Source organism: Tachyglossus aculeatus, chromosome 27, assembly GCF_015852505.1.
Source record: "Tachyglossus aculeatus isolate mTacAcu1 chromosome 27, mTacAcu1.pri, whole genome shotgun sequence".
NCBI lineage: Eukaryota > Metazoa > Chordata > Mammalia > Monotremata > Tachyglossidae > Tachyglossus > Tachyglossus aculeatus.
Window position 1 is genome coordinate 5,736,182 of NC_052092.1, and position 18,032 is coordinate 5,754,213.

The window sequence follows — 18,032 nt, forward strand, 5'->3', positions numbered from 1 at the left end:
TGTCAGCTGGGTGACTTTGGGCAAGTCACTTCACTTCTCTGGGCCTCAGTGACCTCATCTGTAAAAGGGGGATGAAGACTGTGAGCCCCCCGTGGGACAACAACCCCGGCTCCGCCCATTGTCAGCTGGGTGACTTTGGGCAAGTCACTTCACTTCTCTGGGCCTCAGTGACCTCATCTGTAAAATGGGGATGAAGACTGTGAGCCCCCCGTGGGACAACCTGATCACCTTGTAACCTCCCCATTGCTTAGAACAGTGCTTTTCACATAGTAAGCGCTTAATAAATGCTATTATTATTATTATTATTATTATTATTATTATTATTCCCTTGCCCTCGCAGGGCTCCTGGTGGGCTCAGGAAAGAGCCCCGGCGCCCTCTGCTGGCGGAAGGCAGACGCGCACCCTGTGCCAACGGCCAAGTGCCCAAGGTTATTTATTAAGCATCATCATCATCAATCGTATTTATTGAGCGCTTACTGTGTGCAGAGCACTGTACTAAGCGCTTGGGAAGTACAAGTTGGCAACATATAGAGACATTCCCTACCCAACAGTGGGCTCACACTTACTACGTGCTTAATAGGGGACAGACGTGCACCCTGTGCCAACGACCAAGTGCCCAAGGCATTTTATTAAGCACTTACTATGTGCTTAATAGGGAAGCAGCATGGCTTAATGGGTAGAGCCCAGACCTGGGAGCCAGAAGGTCAGGGGTTCTAATCTTGGCTCTGCCACGTGTCTGCTGGGTGACCTTAGGCAAGTCACTTCACTTCTCTAGGCCTCAGTTCCTTCATCTGGCAAATGGGGATGGAGACTGTGAGCCCCACGTGGGGCAGGGGCTGTGTCCAACCCGATTTACTTGTATCTACCCCAGCGCTTCGTACAGTGCCTGACACATAGTCAGCACTTAACAAATACCAACTTGTTACCAAATACCAATGTTGCCAACTTGTACTTCCCAAGTGCTTAGTACTGTGCTCTGCACACAGTAAGTGCTCAATAAATACAACTGAATGAATGAATGAATGAAAATACCATAATTATTCCACCTGTATATATGTATATATGTTTGTACATATTTATTACTCTATTTGTACATATTTATTCTATTTATTTTATTTTGTTAATATGTTTTGTTTTGTTGTCTGTCTCCCCCTTCTAGATTGTGAGCCCGCTGTTGGGTAGGGACCGTCTCTATATGTTACCAACTTGTACTTCCCAAGCACTTAGTACAGTGTTCTGCACACAGTAAGCGCTCAATAAATACAATTGAATGAATGAATGAATGTGCAAAGCACTGTTCTAAGCGCTGGGGAGGTTACAAGGTGATCAGGTTGTCCCACGGGGGGCTCGCAGTCTTAATTCCCATTTTACAGATGAGGTAACTGAGGCCCAGAGAAGTTAAGTGACTTGCCCAAAGTCACACAGGTGACAACAGGGGGAGCTGGGATTTGAACCCATGACCTCTGACTCCAAAGCCTGGGCTCTTTCTACTGAGCCACGCTGTTTCTCAAGGGGCAGGGAGCCACTAGAACCAGGGCTCCGGGTCTGTTCGGCTGGGGCCCCAAAGGGTCCTCGCTAACTATCATTTGGGAGGCTTCCCCCTCCCACACACCGGAACGGTTTGGTTGGGAAAATGCGGAGTTCGGGACACCCAAGCGCCTTGCAGCTTTGGACGCTAAAAATTAAGATGGGTCACAAAGGCACCGACTTGGGACAGGCCAGTAGAAAACGCACTGTACTGCTTAAAACAAGACGCATGGCCATTACCTGCATAATGACATTTGCCTCGTTATTACTGGCTTCAGACACTTTCTGTAGTAGTAATAGCATTTATTAGGTGCCGCTTGGTGTGGTGCACTGTGCTAGGCGCTTGGGAAGTACAGAATAACAAAGTGACAAGTTCCCTGCCCACGAGGAGCTTCCACTCTCACCGGACTAGGGAAGGGTTGTCGACATGCTGACTTTGGAGATAATCATCCCAGGGTTGTGCTCCCGTTTCCCCAGAGTGGTGTCATTTTTCAGCGACTCATAGCTACTTGGCCCTAGTGTGGTGCTTGAGACCCAGGAAACGCTTAAAGGTACCAAATAAATAAACAGACCAATAAATAAATAAACAGATAAATAGACAGTAGATACACAATTCAGATAACCTAGTAAACTGATCTCTGCCGCAGGAGGAAGGAAGCACATGGAAGCAGAAGTCGTAGGGAAGTGACGATTGGGGGATGCCTGGTCTTGTTTTCACTCTTTTCACTTTCCCATAGGGTCAGTAAGTACCTGAACAGGTACTTTGCTCTCCTGGCACCGTTTTCATTTTCTGTGGTCCCTATGGTGTGACCATCGAGCTCCTGATGTGGCAGTCAGCAAGTGGCATAAGCTCATTACAATAAGGTTGTAAATAAAATAGCTCTTGCTGAGCCTAGCCCTACCTCTAGGCAGGCTGACTGGGAGCTCTTCTGAGGCCTCTCTGGAGGGGAGGTAGACAGGCAGCAGGGTGAGGGGTCAGGCCTGGGGGTGGGGAAGATTGACCACTGACCTGTAGAAGTCCTCTGGGCAGGGGGCGAGACAGTGGGAAAGAGACAGGGAAGAAAGATGGGAGATAGGAAAGGAGGAAAGCAGGGGAAAGCAGATAACCAACAGGGCTAAGGCCAAGGCCAGGAGGGTAATGGTAATTGAGGACAACAGAGGAACCTGGCCAAGAAGCATCAGATAGCGGGAGCAGAAGGGTTGGAGGCTGAACAGATGCCTGAGGCCCTAGGAGGTCCCCAGAATGCCGGCTTCTCCCAGACACTGTGCCCCCAAAGTGAGGTTAGCCGAGGGCTTCTCCACTGAGCGCTGACCACAGTGAGGACAGCGGTTCCCGATCCCACCCTCCAGGCCCGTCCCTCTTGATGACGGACAGCCGGGTTAGGTGGGGAGGAGGGGGTAACTGCAGCACCCAGACTGCAAGTCCCAGCTGAGGGGCCCAAAAATGCACCCGCTCCAGAGTGCCAACCTTCAAGTTCCAGAAAGCCTTGCAACTCCCACTGAGCAAGAGCCGCTGGGGGTGAGCCCAAGGCCAGCTGGCTGGTTCTGCTGGGTCAGTCCCAGTTTGGGAACATTTGTCTTCTGGGACGGCAGCCTGGGAGCACTGGGGCTTTACCATCCACACCGAAACACGTGGCCAGCATCCGCCTGCCCCAGACTGCCTGCCCTCTGCCCCTTGGGTCAGTGGCTGGGTTGCCCCTAGGTGACTGCTGGTCTTGCAGAGGGCCACGTTTCCTCCCACCCTCTCTGTCCAGCAGGATCTTCAGTGGGCTGGGTGTCCGTCCATCTGCCCGTCGGTCGGCTGCTCCTTCCTCAGGGCTGTGGGGGGGGGAGAAAGCCAAGAGGTGAAGGTCGGTGAGATACTGCGGGGGAGGGGTAGGCCGGGGGCAGAGCTGAGGGGAAAGGTTTCAGGTGCAATGTGATCTTGGGGGAAGAACCCGGCTCCAGGAGAACTGGACTCCAGTACCAGTTCTGCCCCGGCTCACTGGGTGGCCTCAGGCAAGCCGCTTACCCTCTCTGAACCTCAGTTTCCTCAACTGTAAAATGTGGGAAGGGGGGAATGATCCCTGCTCTCCCTCCATCTCTTCATACCAGACTGTACCCGGCAGTAGGAACTACATTGTCTTAGGGGTAGGAACCAAACTATCTCATAGTACCAAACCACAGTATGAACCGGAGTGACCTTATGATACAGAATCAAGATTGGCCCCGTGGTATAGCCCAGACTGTCCCCCTGGTTAGCTGGACAACCCCTGCGGTACAGGCTGGACTGTTCGTGCAGTATAGACAGATCGTGCTGGTAGTAATAATGATGGCATTTATTAAGCGCTTACTATGTGCAAGCATTGTTCTAAGCACTGGGGAGGTTACAAGGTGAGCAGGTTGTCCCAAGGGGGGCTCACAGTCTTAATCCCCATTTTGCAGATGAGGTAACTGAGGCCCAGAGAAGTTAAGTGACTTGCCCAAAGTCACACAGCTGACAATTGGCAGAGACCGGATTTGAACCCACAACCTCTGACTCCAAAGCCCGTGCTCTTTCCACCGAGCCACGCTGCTGTTCTCACAGGATAGATGAGACTGTCCCTGCAGTAAAGACCAGATTGTCCCTGGAGTATAGACTGGACGGTCCCCCTGGCATAAGCCAGACTCTCTGTGCCGTATAGACAGGGTTGTCCCCACTGTACAGAGCAGACTGCCCTGTGATATGAGTTCTTGAGCTTCTCCGTCAGCCCCTCAGTCCTGGCTGGTGTGGCCCCATCCATTCCCATCCATCACCCCCGGCAACAGAGTTGGCAACCCAAACCCAGGAGCGGCCCCAGGGCACCGGCCCCGGGCAGGAGGCCCTGAGCCGGACCAATGGAGGAGTACGAGTTAGCCCTCCTGTGACCAGGCACAGGGCAGCGATAGTGATGATATGTTGTCACTGGGATTTGGGATTTGCTGAATTGGCCTTTCCGAGGCTTAGTACAGTGCTCTGCATGCAGTAAAGCGCTCAATAAATATGGCTGAATGAATGAATACAAGGCAATCAGGTTGGACACAATCCACGTGCCAGGACTCACAATCTTAATCCCTACTTTCAGAAGAAGTAACTGAGGCACAGAGAAGTTAAGTGACTTACCCAAGGTCACACAGCAGACATGTAGTGGACCGGGGATTTAGAACACACGTCCCCTGACTCCCAGCCCACGCTCTTTCCACTAGGCCAGGCTGCTCTGCCCAGAGTAGGTGCTCAGTAAACACTACTAATTCAATTAATCGATCAATCAATGGTATTTATCGAGCATTTACTGTGTGCAAGGTACTGTGCTCAGTACTTGGAAAAGTACAGTGTAATAGAGCTGACGGAAACAATCCCTGCCCACAAGTTTACAGTCTAGAGGGAGAGACAAACATTAAAATAAATGATAGAAAAGGGAAAGAGTAGGGTATCAACATAAATGCTTGTCACTGACAGTGGGGTAAATATTAAGTGCCTAAAGGGTACAGATACACAAGTGCATAGAAGGTGCAGAAGGCAGAGGGAGGATGGGAAGTAAGGGCTAAATCCTGCAAGGCCTCTTGGAGGAGATGTGACTTTAATAACATCTTGATTGTGGGGAGTGTGGTGGTCTTTCAGACATGGAGGAGACAAAGGGCATCAATCAGGGGGTGGGCGGCAAGATAGGTGAGCTCGAGATAAAGTGAGTACTTTATGCTATGGCCAGCTGCAACTCCAGCCTGGCTCCGCCGGGCATGTCCTGTCCTGCAGGTCCCCACTGCGGACTGCGGCCCGCGGAGTGCGGTGGCACCTGCCGGGAAGGTTGGAAAGGGAAGCCCACCACAAGGGATCTCTGTGTATAGAGGCTCAGGGCCCATTCGATGCCGGGTGGGGGAGACTGGGGGTGACTCGGGTGGAGCTTAACAGCGGGCGGGGGCCAGGGGAGTCCCGGGGGCTGCCCTGCCTAAACAGGGGTGGGGCAGGGACGATGACCCCGGGGTCTGGCCTGCCGTAAGGGATGCGGGGGGACTTGGGAGAGGATACGGAAGGGGGAAAAGAGGGGTCTCCTACACAGGTCTCCCCTTCGCCACTTTGTTGAGCCCAGCACTCGAACTGTATTGAATGGTGTTGAAGTTAGCTCTGAGGAACATCTTCCTCGCCGGCGGGATGGCTAGTTCGGGCTGGGTGGATGGTGAAGGACCTGGCTTTCTCCTTGGGGTACCGACTGGGTGCCCCAGGGAGGAGCTGGGTTGACCTGGATCTCACGGGTAAACTGAGCTAAAGCCCTTCTGACAGTAGACCCCCCCACGCCCCCCCACCGCTTCCACTGGCAGTGACCGGATCCCTCGGAGTCTACGGTGGCCGGGGTTGGTCCTGTACGCGGGGCAGTGGGCTTGGGTAAACTGACAGCATCGACAATCGAGCAGGGCACGTCGCCCATCATTCTTCCTAAGCACCTGCCCCTTGCTACCTCATCCTTAACCGACCCTTGTGGATAGGGACCGATGGCTACCAGCCCACCCTGCCTCCAGGGAGCTCAAAGGAGGAAGTCTGCATTCTTCTACTCGCCCTCTTGCAGGACTGGGAGAGGCCAGGGCTGGGCAGTCAGGGATTCAGGTCAGTCGAGGGGCGGGTGGTCTTGGCTTCAGGGATCTCATCTTCAAATGGAAAACCTGTCCTGCCGCCATCTTTCTCTCTCTTCCAGGCTTGGAGTAGGGATGTAAGAGAGAAGGGGAGCGGGCCCCCACCCCCCCCACCCCCACAGCCAGTGAGGCGGCGGTAGGGAGGTGGCCCTGGGACCCAAAAGTCGATCCTGTCCACAGGCTTCCCGGAAGGTGACCCGGCTCTCAGGATGGGGTTCCCGGGACGTTGAGGGTTGCGTCACCTGGAAGGAAATCGCTGTAGAAATTCACGGCTCCTAAAGACAAATTACAATGACCCCTTGGATCTGGCTTTTCCCATCTGTGATCACATAATAATAATAATAGTGACAGTATTTGTTAAGCGCTTACTATGTGCCAGACATTGTTCTAAGTGCTGGGGTCTTGTCTCATGCTGTCAAGTCGTCTCCGACCCATAACGACACCTTGAACACATCTCTCCCAGAACTCCCCACCTCCATCAACAATTGTTCTGGTAGTAGATACAAGATAATCGGGTTGGACACAGTCTCTGTCCCACATACGGCACACAGTCACATCTTGTTCTCACTTCAGCCCTGCAAGGCAGGAAGAGGCAGGGGCTGACTGCATTATCCCCATTGTACAGATGGAGATCCGGGGTCCCAGAGTGGGTAAGGGACTTGCTCAAGGCCACTCAGCAGGGCAGTGGTTGACCCAGGGTGGGGTGGCCTCCAGCAACTCTGATTCCCACCTCCCCATCCCTGAAGGCGTGAAGCCAAACCCCCTCCTCCCCCCAACCACCCACTTCTCTCAGCCAAAGCTGAGAAGCGGCGTCACGACCACTTGTAGAGAAGCAGTGTGGCCTAGTGACAAGAGCACGGTCTTGGGAGTCAGAGGACATGGGTTCTAATCCCGGATCCTCCTCTTGCCAGCTGTGTGACTTTGGGCAAATCACTTAACTTCTCTGTGCCTGTTACCTCATCTGTAAAATAGGGACTAAGACTGAGCCCGACGTGGGACAACCTCATTACCTTGTATCAACCCCAGCGTTGAGAGCAGTGCTCAGCACGTAGTAAGCGCTTAACAGATACCATAATAATAATTATTATTATTCCCCATAAGCAGAGCACCCTTCCGGCAATCCGGGGTGACGGTCCCGCGTGTAGACAGCATTGACTGGGCTGTGTTCAGTCTCTTCTTCCCGAGTCCAGACAGAAAGACTGGCTCTCTGCTCGTGCGTGGGTGTCTGTATGCGTGCCGGCTCTGGATGTTCTGGCTCCTCTCCTTCCCTCGGAGGCGGGGGCTTCTAAACCCGAGCGAGGGGTGGGGAAGCCCCAGGGCTGCAGACACAATCAAGGCAAGGAGGGAGGATGGGAACGGAGGCTCCTGCGGAGAGAGATACTGAGGCCCAGAGCAGAGAGCAGTTTCCCAGCGATCAGAGGGTCAAACTTGGGCTGAAACCAGTGGTTCTGACTCCCAGCTCTCAACATATACACATGTAAAAAGTCACATATTCAATCTGAAGCGGTCTGCGCAGACACTCCCAAAAAGGCATTCCCACCCTCAGGGGAACAAAATCCATCCCCTCGGGCAGCACTGCCCGCAGCTATCGATAGAAAAAAATCATGGAAGCGGGAGGGAAAAAGGTCGGAATGATGCAGAGATGGGAAAGGAGTATAGAAAGGAGCTCCTTCCGGGAGGAGGCATTGGAAGAGGTAGTCCCCTGTCCCCCGTCGCACCACCCAAAGACAGGAGGGCGGGAACGCGGGCTGGGCGGTTGCCATAGCAACCGGAGTCCCCGAAGATGCCGGATCTCCACATCCCTCGGCTGCAGACGTGCCCTGACTTGAAAAGTGAATGTTTTCTCTTGGCGCGCACACCGATGTCTTCTCTTGCTCGCGTGCACACACACACACACACACACACATACATCCGCAGGCAGGCGTGGGCCAGGGCGTGGGGTTGTGAGGCTTACACCCCACCCTTAACTTCGAGGATCCATATCTATTCTATTTATTTTATTTTGTTAGTATGTTTGGTTTTGTTCTCTGTCTCCCCCTTTTAGACTGTGAGCCCACTGTTGGGTAGGGACTGTCTCTATATGTTGCCAATTTGTACTTCCCAAGCGCTTAGTACAGTGCTCTGCACACAGTAAGCGCTCAATAAATACGATTGAGGAGGAGGAGACACTGCAGGGCGCTCAGAGCCCCGAACCCCCACCCCATCCCCCTGAATCCGGGCTTCTCCCTCCGGTCCCTCTGCGGAGGAGGGGGGTGACTCTTCCATTTCACAGGTGGGAAAACCGAGGCTCAAAGAGGGGTCGTGGCTTGGGCGGTGTGGAAAATTAGGCCTGCATTCCCGCCCTCCTCCCCTACCTATACCCTAGTCCAAACTCGTGGTCCCACGGTGGCCAGTTCACAGCCGCGGACACCCCTCCTCCCCCCCGCCCCTATTACCCCGTCCATCATAGCCCCCCACCCCGAGGGAACAGAGTCTCTAGAAATGGGGTGAGGGGCTGCATTGATGTCACCACACTGCTCCGCCTCCCCCTCCTCTCGCTTACCTTGCAAGCTGGCCAAGGACCCGGGAGGCGCCCCTCTAGACGGCTCCCTCTTTCTTCCACGCCCGGCGCGGGGTCCCGGCAGCCAGTCTAGACGGGGCTTGGGTAACCTTCGTCGGAAAGGTCGAGCCGACCCTGCAGGGTGGGTCCGAGCCGGGGATTGGGGACGGTTTGGGGGGACATGGACAACCGGAGGACGTGCTAGTTCTGCCGGGTCCTGCTGCTTCTCTCCGTCGCTCCTGACCTCCTCCGGGTGTGCAAAGGCACTTGGTAAAGGAGGATTTGGCTGTAGTGAGGAGGGGAGGGGGCTCGGCAGGGTTGTCTTGGAAGAACCGTGGTCCCCTCCCACCCGGGAGTGGGACCAGCCTCTCGCCCACTGGGCCGTGGGAGGTTGACGAGGCTTCTCCCTTGCCAGACCCGCTTGCATAGACGACTCAAGGGCTCGCCCCGCCCCTCACCTCTCTATCCATCCATCCCTGGGGAGGCCCAGGTGGGCTCGGAAGGGGAAAACAGTGAAGCTCTGAAGGGGTCTGGGGACTGCCCCTCTGAGGGTCCTGGGTCGGGGCCCAGGCAGGGAGGTAGCCACTCTCTCCGGTTTCCACGAGACCTCTGGCTCTGGAGGTGCCATCATGGGACGTGGATGTTGAGGCAGATGGCGGTCCGTAGTGGGCCCGGAGGGCCTCGGGGATGGGGGACTGGGGGGCTGAGCTTGGATCTGGTGGGGACTGTGTGGGGGAGAGATGGGGATCGCCTCTTTCAGCGTCCCATCCCCCCCCCCTCGACCCCACAGGCTGCGAATCGGCCCATCAGACTTCCGTGAGCCGCTTCTCGGCGAGGCTGCTGGCCCGGCGGCCCCGGACGGCGTCGGGGAAGTCGCCCCGGCCCGCGGCGCCATCCACGGCCTTGAGGTCCGGCGGGGGCTGGCCGCAGGTGACGTGCGTGTACTGGCCCTGCTCCTCCAACTCCGTCTCGCGATGGTAGAAGTAGTTGAAGTTGGAGACGATGACGGGCACCGGCAGGGCGATGGTGAGGACCCCGGCGATGGCGCACAGCGAGCCCACGATCTTGCCGCCCACCGTCAGGGGGTACATGTCGCCGTAGCCCACCGTCGTCATGGTGACCACGGCCCACCAGAAGGCGTCGGGGATGCTGGAGAAGTGGGAGTCCCGGTCGTCCGCCTCGGCGAAGTAGACGGCGCTGGAGAAGAGGATGACGCCGATGAACAGGAAGAAGATGAGCAGGCCGAGCTCGCGCATGCTCGCCTTGAGGGTCTGGCCCAGGATCTGCAGGCCTTTGGAGTGGCGCGACAGTTTGAAGATGCGGAAGACCCGGACCAGGCGGATGACCCGCAGGATGGCCAGAGACATGGCCTGCTGCGGCTGCCCATTGGGGCCTCCCCCCGACGACTGAGGCCTCGCCGGCGGCGGCTGGCCCAGCTCGGTGCCCAGCGTGATGAAGTAGGGGAAGATGGCCACCACGTCGATGACGTTCATGACGTTGCGGGAGAAATGGGCCTTGCTGGGGCAGGCGGAGAAGCGCACGAGCAGCTCGAAGCTGAACCAGACGATGCACAGCGTCTCCACCAGGAAGAAGGGGTCGGCAAAGAAGGAGCTGGGCTCCGGGACGTGCGACGGCGGCGGCGGCCCGGGGTCGCTCAGCAGCCGGAGCAGCGCGTCCAGCTCCTCCTCGTCCTCCTCGTCCTCCGGGCCGCCCCGGGCCGCGGGCCGCCCTCCGCGGGTCACCCCGCCCCGGGGGTCCGGCCGGAACTGGGGCAGCGTCTCCAGGCAGAAGACGACGATGGAGATGAGGATGACCAGGACGGACACGATGGCGATGCCGCGGGCCGGCCCCGAGCTCTCCGGGTACTCGAACAGCAGCCACACCCGGCGCTGGAGCGGCCGGGCCGGCAGCGCCTTGTCCTCGTCGCCGGCCTCGGGGAGGCAGCCCTCCTCCTCCCGGAAGGCCTCCAGGGCTTCCTCGCCCAGCTGGTAGAAGCGGATCTCCTCCAGGAAGACGTCCAGGGGCACGCTGGCCGGCCTACGCAGCCGCCCGCCCGACTGGTAGTAGTAGAGGATGGCGTCGAAGCTGGGCCGGTTGCGGTCGAAGAAGTACTCGTTGCGCAGGGGGTCGAAGTAGCGGACCCGGCGGCCGGGGTCGCCCAGCAGGGTGTCCGGGAAGAGGCCCAGGGTGCCCAGCTGCGTCTCGAAGCGCAGCCCGGAGATGTTGATGATGAGCCGTTCGCTGCTGCAGCAGCAACCGCCGCCGGGGTCCCGGGGGTCCGCCCCGTCCGGCGGCGAGGGCGGCGAGGGCGGCGGCGACGGCGCCGGCGGCTCCCCCTCCTCCCCCGGGGCCCCTTGGCCTCTCGGAGCCGCCGGCGCCGGGGGCTCCTCCGCTCTCATGGCCGGCCCGGGGCCCGGAGCCCGGGGCCGCGCTCCTCCGCCGGGGCTTGGCCGCCGCCCTCCGCCGTCCGCGGGGCTCCCGGCCCGGAGCAACGCCTCCCCCCGGACCCGGGACCCCGACGGCCCCGACGCCCCCGCACGAGCGGGCTCACACACACACACACACACACACACACACACACACACACACACTCCCTCCCTCTCAATCTCCTGCTTTCTCTCCCGCTCCCTTCCCTGTTCTCTCTTCCCTGTTCTCTCTCCCCTGCTCTCCCTCCCTCTCGCTCCCCTTCTTTCTCCCTCCCTCTCCCCCTCCTTCTCGCTCTCCCTCTCTCCCCTTCTCTCTCCCTCCTCTCTCTCTCTCTCTCTCGCTCTCTCTCTCTCTCTCTTTCTCTCCCTCTCCCTCTCCCCTTCTCTCCCTTCCTCTCTCTTCCCTTCTCTCTCTCCCTCTCTCTTCCCTTCTCTCTCTCCCTCTCCCCTTCTCTCTCCCTCTTTCTCTCTCCCTCTCCCTCCTCTCTCTCCCTTCTCTCTCTCCCTCTCTCTCCTCTGCTCTCCCTCCCACTCTCTCCCCTTCTCTCTCCCTCTCTCCCCTGCTCTCTCCCTCTCTCCCTCCCTCTCTTACCCCATCTCTCTCCCTCCCTCTCTTTCTACCCTTCTCTCTCCCTCTCTCCCCCTTCCCTCTCTCTCTCCTCTGCTCTCCCTCCCACTCCCTCCCCTTCTCTCTCCCTCTCTCCCCTGCTCACCCTCCCTCTCTCACCCCTTCTCTCTCCATCCCTCTCTTTCTACCCTTCTCTCTCCTTCCCTCTCTCCCCCTTCTCTCTCCCTCCCTCTCTCCTCTGCTCTCTCTCCCACTCTCTCCCCTTCTCTCTCCCTCTCTCCCCTCCTCACCCTCCCTCTCTCTCTCCTCTTCTCTCTCTCCCTCTCCCCTGCTCTATCTCCCTTGCTCTCTCCCCCTGCTCACCCCTTCTCTCTCTCTCTCTCTCTCTCTCTCTCTCACACACACACACACACACACACACACACACAGAGTGCCGCGTGAGCCCCGCCTTCTCCTCCCCGCCGAGGACCGGCAGCCATAGCCGCCCCCGCCCCTCTGGGGGTCCCCTGCCCTCCCCGGGGCGTAGCGGCCAGAGCACAGCCCTGGGAGTCGGGAGGTCGCGGGTTCTAATTCCGGCTCCGCCGCTTGTCTGCTGTGTGACCTTGGGCAAGTCGCTTCACGTTTCCGTGCCTCAGTTTCCTCGTCTGTAAAATGGGGATTGAGACTGTGAGCCCCACATGGGACAGGGATTTGTGTCCAACCCGATTTGCTCATATCCACCCCAGCGCTTAGTACCAGTGCCTGACACATAGTAAGGGCTTAACAAATACCATTATTATTATTATTATCTTCCTCATGGTCGAAAGGGCCTTCCCTTCCGCCCGCAGGAGGATGGTGCCAGCTCTGAGGCCTGCCCCCTCCCCATGTCCCTCGCTTCGGGGAGCCCTCAGTTTACCCGCACGATTCCATGAGTTTGGGGTGGGATCTGAATGGCGGACATTCAAACCAGCAGCGTCAGATACCAGGACCAAAAAAGGAAGGACCAGGGGCCGGTCTAGTCCCTTCTCCGGTCACCTGGGCAGCACGGGCATGTGCTTCACCCCTCTATCCCCCAGCTCCCGAAGAAGAGTGTGCCCCGGGCTCGAGGCTACTGACAAGGGTGAGGGGTGGTATTTTCATCCATTCATTCCATTCAGTCATATTTATTGAATGCTTACTGTGTTCAGAGCACTGTACTAAGTGCCTGGAAAGTACAATACAACAATAGAGACAATCCTGCCCACAAAGGGCTCACAGTCTTGAGGGGAGTTGTGGGGGCGGAGTGGGCCAGGCGGACAAGGGCCAATTAAGGGACGGAAAGGGACAGACAGGACATCTTGGCGGTCCTGCCTGTCTCCCTCCGAAGCCCTCAGGCCTGGTCAGAAATGTCTGGGGGTGGGAGGTGGAGAGGGAGGACGAGTTTGGAGTCCATTCCCTCAGTGGAAAGAGCCTGGGCTTAGGAGTCAGAGGTCATGGGTTCTAACCCTGGCTTCACCACTTGTCAGCTGTGTGACGTTGGGCAAGTCACTTAACTTCTCTGGGCCTCAGTTCCCTCATCTGGAAAATGGGGATTAAGACTGTGAGCCCAGTGTGGGACAACCTGATTACCTTGTATCCCCCCAGCGCTTAGAACAGTGGTTGGCACATAGTAAGCACTTAACAAATACTATCATTATTATTATTAAGAAGCAATTGCTTCATCTCAAGGCTGGACACCGGGTTCACCGGCCCTATCGTCCCCACAGCTGGACCCTGGGGACACGGGCCCCATCCTCCCCATAGCTGGACCCTGGGGACACAGGCCCCATTGTCCCCCCTCAACTGGACCCCAGGGACACAGGTCCCATGTTCCCCCCAGCTGAGCCCCGGGGGCACCAGCCCCATCGCCCTCTCCCCTCTCCCAGAGCCCGTGCCCGGATCCCTATACACATTTGGCGTGAAGCCAGGGGGGTAGCCAGGCAGCAGCAAGGTAACCCACGGAAATCCATGCTCCAAGTTTACGGGATCCTGGAGCCTTTTATCCGGGAAGGAGAGCGAGGGCTGAAGGCTTTGCCCGGAACCCAGCAGACTCTTCCCAGCCCCAAGCCCCAGAGGGGCGGCCTGCAGCCCGGCAAGCACTCTGCTCTGAAAGCCTCCCTCGTTGCCCGTAAAATATTAAAACGGCCGACCACGCTGACCCCCAGGGGCCTGTGACCTCATTCCCTCCCCTCCTTCCACCAACCCCTCCCTCCTTTTAGGCTTTTCTGCAGGGGGGACCTGGGGAAGTTGGGGTGGGGGGTGCGCTTTCCAGTCCTTACATCCAGGAGGCATCCAGTACAGAGCTCTGCCCTCAGAACAGCACTCTGCCCACTGGGAGCCAGTTGTTGGATAAGGATTGTCTCTATCTGTTGCCGAATTGTACTTTCCAAGCACTTAGTACAGCGCTCTGCACATAGTAAACGCTCAATAAATACGATTGAATGAATGAAGGCATTCAGGACAGCACTCTGCAACCAATAGGAAGCAGTGTGGCCTAGTCAAAGGACCTGGCTTCCAGTCCTCCCAGTTCTGCTATTTGTCTGCTGTGTGACCTTGGGCAAACCACTTCTCTGTGCCTCAGTTACCTCATCTGTAAAATGGGGATTAAGACTGTGAGCCCTATGTGGGACACGGACTGTGTCCAACCTGATTAGCTTGTATCTACCCCAGTGCTTAGTTCAGTGCCTGGCACAGGGTAAGTGTATAACAAATACCATGCCAATAAAATGAACAGTAGATGCCCAGTAGAGCACTCTGCCAGAGGCCTAGTCTAGTGCTCTGCACACAGTAGGCATCCAGTACAGCTCCCTGCCCACAGGAGGTGTCCAGTGCGGTGCTACTGATGATGATGGTGAGATCCTCTCATATCAAATGTTTTGAGAGGTGAAAGAGGAAGTTAGTTATCCCAGGGCGGGGTTTGTTGCAGAGAGAAGATGGTTGCTATGCCATCATCCAAAATCCTTGTGTGCGAGGTAGGGAAAGAGAGGAGAAGTAATTCTGTGAGTTGCCATTTCTGTTCAGACAGCGGGTCACGTGGGCATCGGGCGCTGCTGGCAGCTGTATTAATCTTCCTGGGCAGCGAGGGAAACGATATCTCTGAGAGCTATGACATCAGCAGGTTCGGGCCAGGCTCCCAACATCTCCGTGTGCAGGGACAGGCGGGACCATTCTCCCTGTTTCAGAGAAAGAAACAGGTTTAATGAGGTCGTGACTCACTTGAAGACCCACAGTGAAGCAGGAGTGGCATCTTGAGCTAGGTGATCCAAGAGCTCAGTGCCTTTTAGACTGTGAGCCCACTGTTGGGTAGGGACTGTCTCTATATGTTGCCAATTTGTACTTCCCAAGCGCTTAGTACAGTGCTCTGCACACAGTAAGCGCTCAATAAATATGATTGGTGATTGTGGGCAAGGAACGTATGTGTTTATTGTTACTCTCCCAACAACCACTTAGTACAGTGCTCTGCACACTGTAAGCTCTCAATAAATATGACTGACTGATTGATATCTGGGCACTTCCTGAAGGTCGCGGCCGCCTCCTCCCACCCACCAGGTAGCCCCCCGAGCCGGGGACAGGGTCCTCAGGAGATCGGCTTCAGGTTGTTTCCACGGAGGGGAGGGCTCGGGGTAGAAATCCCAGCCAGAGTGTGCATAATCCTGGAAATGAACACGCATTATCGGCTGAATGCTGAGGCCCCGGGGAATTAGTCTGCCGCCCGACCAGAAGATAATTGCCGGTGCTGATGGGTGGAAGGAGGAGTAGAGGAGACTGGGGAGAGTAGAGTAGGAGGGGGCAGGATGGAGAGGAGGGAGGGAAGGGGTGGCAATGTCGTCTTTTGGCGCGGGATGGTTTTGGTTAAAAAAAAATGCTGTCAGTAGATGAAATATTGCTTCCACCGTTGCCTGGGGGGTATAGTAGTACACTGATAGTATTTATTAAGTGGTCCTGGGGCCGGGGGGCAGGTGGGGGACGGGGCCTGTATGCGCGTCGGTGATGTCGTACTCTCCCAAGCCCTTCGTAAAATGCTCTGCGCGTGGTAAGCGCTCGGAAAATACGAACGAATGGCCCTGCCGCTTGTCTGCTGTGTGGCCTTGGGCAAGTCACTTCACATCTCTGTGCCTAAATCGGTGAAATGGGGATTGAAACTGTGAGCTGTCTACGTTTGGTTCTCTGCCTCCCCCTTCTAGACTGTGAGCCTGCTGTTGGGTAGGGACCGTCTCTAGATGTTGCCGACTTGTACTTCCCAAGTGCTTAGTACAGTGATCTGCACACAATAAGCGCTCAATAAATATGATTGAATGAATGAATGAAATAGAAGTAAAGCTAGATGCACTTCATTAACAAAATAAATAGAATAGTCTCCCCCTTCTAGACTGTGGGCCCGCTGTTGGGTAGGGTCCGTCTCTAGATGTTGCCGACTTGTACTTCCCAAGCGCTTAGTACAGTGCTCTGCACACAGTAAGCGCTCAATAAATACGATTGAACGAATGAATGACGGGGACTGTGTCCAACCCGCTCAGCTTGTAGCTACCCCAGTGCTTAGTACAGTGCGTGGCACATAGGAAGCGCTCCTCAGTGGAAAGAGCACGGGCTTTGGAGTCAGGGGTCACGGGTTCAAATCCCCACTCTGCCACATGTCTGCTGTGTGACCTTGGGCAAGTCACTTAACTTCTCTGAGCCTCAGTTACCTCATCTGTAAAATGGGGATTAAAAGACTGTGAGCCCCACGTGGGGCAACTTGATCACCTTGTATCCCCCCAGCACTTAGAACAGTGCTCTGCACATAGTAAGTGCTTAACAAATGCCATTGTTATTATTATTATTATTAAGCACTTACTATGTGCCATGATACTGGGGGGCAAGGGCTGGGCCTGGGCTATCTGTCCCCGGGGTCACTGCAGCCAGCCTTGCCCACCAGGCTCCCCTGAGTACCCCACAGCGATAGGGATGCTGGTCTCCAGATGAAGCTAAACAGCCCCCAAGGCACAAGGAGAAGGATTGCTGTCTGGTGGGGTGGTCCCAGCTAACCACCTTACAGTTTGGGAGGGGAGTCTGAACTGGCTGTGGGCTGCTGGGGCAACTCTGGACCCCAGCCCCGCTCCTCTGGCCTGGTCTCCACCCCCAGGGAGGGTGATGCACCAATCTGATGAAAGTCTTCAGCACTGGTCTTCCTTGGATCAGTGATGCTGCAGCATCCAAGGATTTAAACCTTCCCTCTCTCCAGCCACCCAGTGCTAAATCCCTCTATTAACGGGACACTAAAATTGGGTTCCATGTGAAGGGTTGAAGTTATTGTCTCCCCAACAGTTGCCTAGGCCGGACTCCAGGCTCGCTCCTCCCAACGCCTGACCAGATGTGAACACACCCGAGTGGGGTGGGAAGGATGCACAACCCAGTCTGACCTTTCATTCATTCAATCGTATTTATTGAGCGCTTACTGTGTGCGGAGCACTGTACTAAGCGCTTGGGCAGTACAAGTTGGCAACATATAGAGACAGTCCCTACCCAACAGTGGGCTCACATCTAGAAGGGGGAGACAGAGAACAAAACAAAAGGTATTAACAAAATAAAATAAATAGAATAAATATGTACAAGTAAAATAAATAGAGTAATAAATACGTACAAACATATATCCATATATACAGATGCTGTGGGGAAGGGAAGGAGGTAAGGCGGGGGGATGGAGAGGAGGAGGAGGGGGAGAGGAAGGAGGGGGCTCAGTGTGGGAAGGCCTCCTGGAGGAGGTGAGCTCTCAGTAGGGCCTTGAAGGGAGGAAGAGAGCTAGCTTGGCAGATGTGGGGAGGGAGGGCATTCCAGGCCAGGGGGATGACGTGGGCCGGGGGTCGACGGCGGGACAGGAGAGAACGAGGCACGGTGAGGAGATTAGTGGCAGAGGAGTGGAGGGTGCTGGCTGGGCTGGAGAAGGAGAGAAGGGAGGTGAGGTAGGAGGGGGTGAGGTGATGAAGCCTACTGTGAGGAGTTTCTGCCTGATGCTTAGGTTGATTGGTAGCCACCAGAGATTTTTGAGGAGGAGAGTAACATGCCCAGAGCGTTTCTGGACAAAGACAATCCAGGCAGCAGCGCGAAGTATGGATTGAAGTGGGGAGAGACAGGAGGATGGGAGATCGGAGAGGAGGCTGATACAGGCTATGGAGGAGGCTTTCCCCTCCATAGCCTGCTGCCCCCACGTCCTGCAATCAGCCGGTCCCTCGAGACCCAGATGACGGACGCCCAGTGGATAATAATTACGATATTTTTTAAGCCAGGTACCGTAGTAAGTGGTACCCAGTACTGGGTACCTCCATCAAAGTTTCCCTAGCTGCCGTGGCCACAGAGCAAGGGATGGGAGACTGGG

The 18,032-nt window shown here is 56.3% G+C and overlaps 1 protein-coding gene across 1 annotated transcript; it reads right to left on the minus strand.

Annotated features, from left to right (window-relative positions):
- Positions 1 to 1,518: 1,518 nt before the first annotated feature.
- Positions 1,519 to 11,088, minus strand: LOC119946452 (potassium voltage-gated channel subfamily A member 6-like). The gene is made up of 2 exons (XM_038767748.1): positions 8,693 to 11,088; positions 1,519 to 3,345 (listed from the first exon to the last, which is right to left on the minus strand). Exon 1 carries the CDS (start codon positions 11,086 to 11,088, stop codon positions 9,496 to 9,498), a length of 1,593 nt encoding a protein of 530 aa, XP_038623676.1. The 3' UTR covers positions 1,519 to 3,345; positions 8,693 to 9,495.
- Positions 11,089 to 18,032: the final 6,944 nt, after the last annotated feature.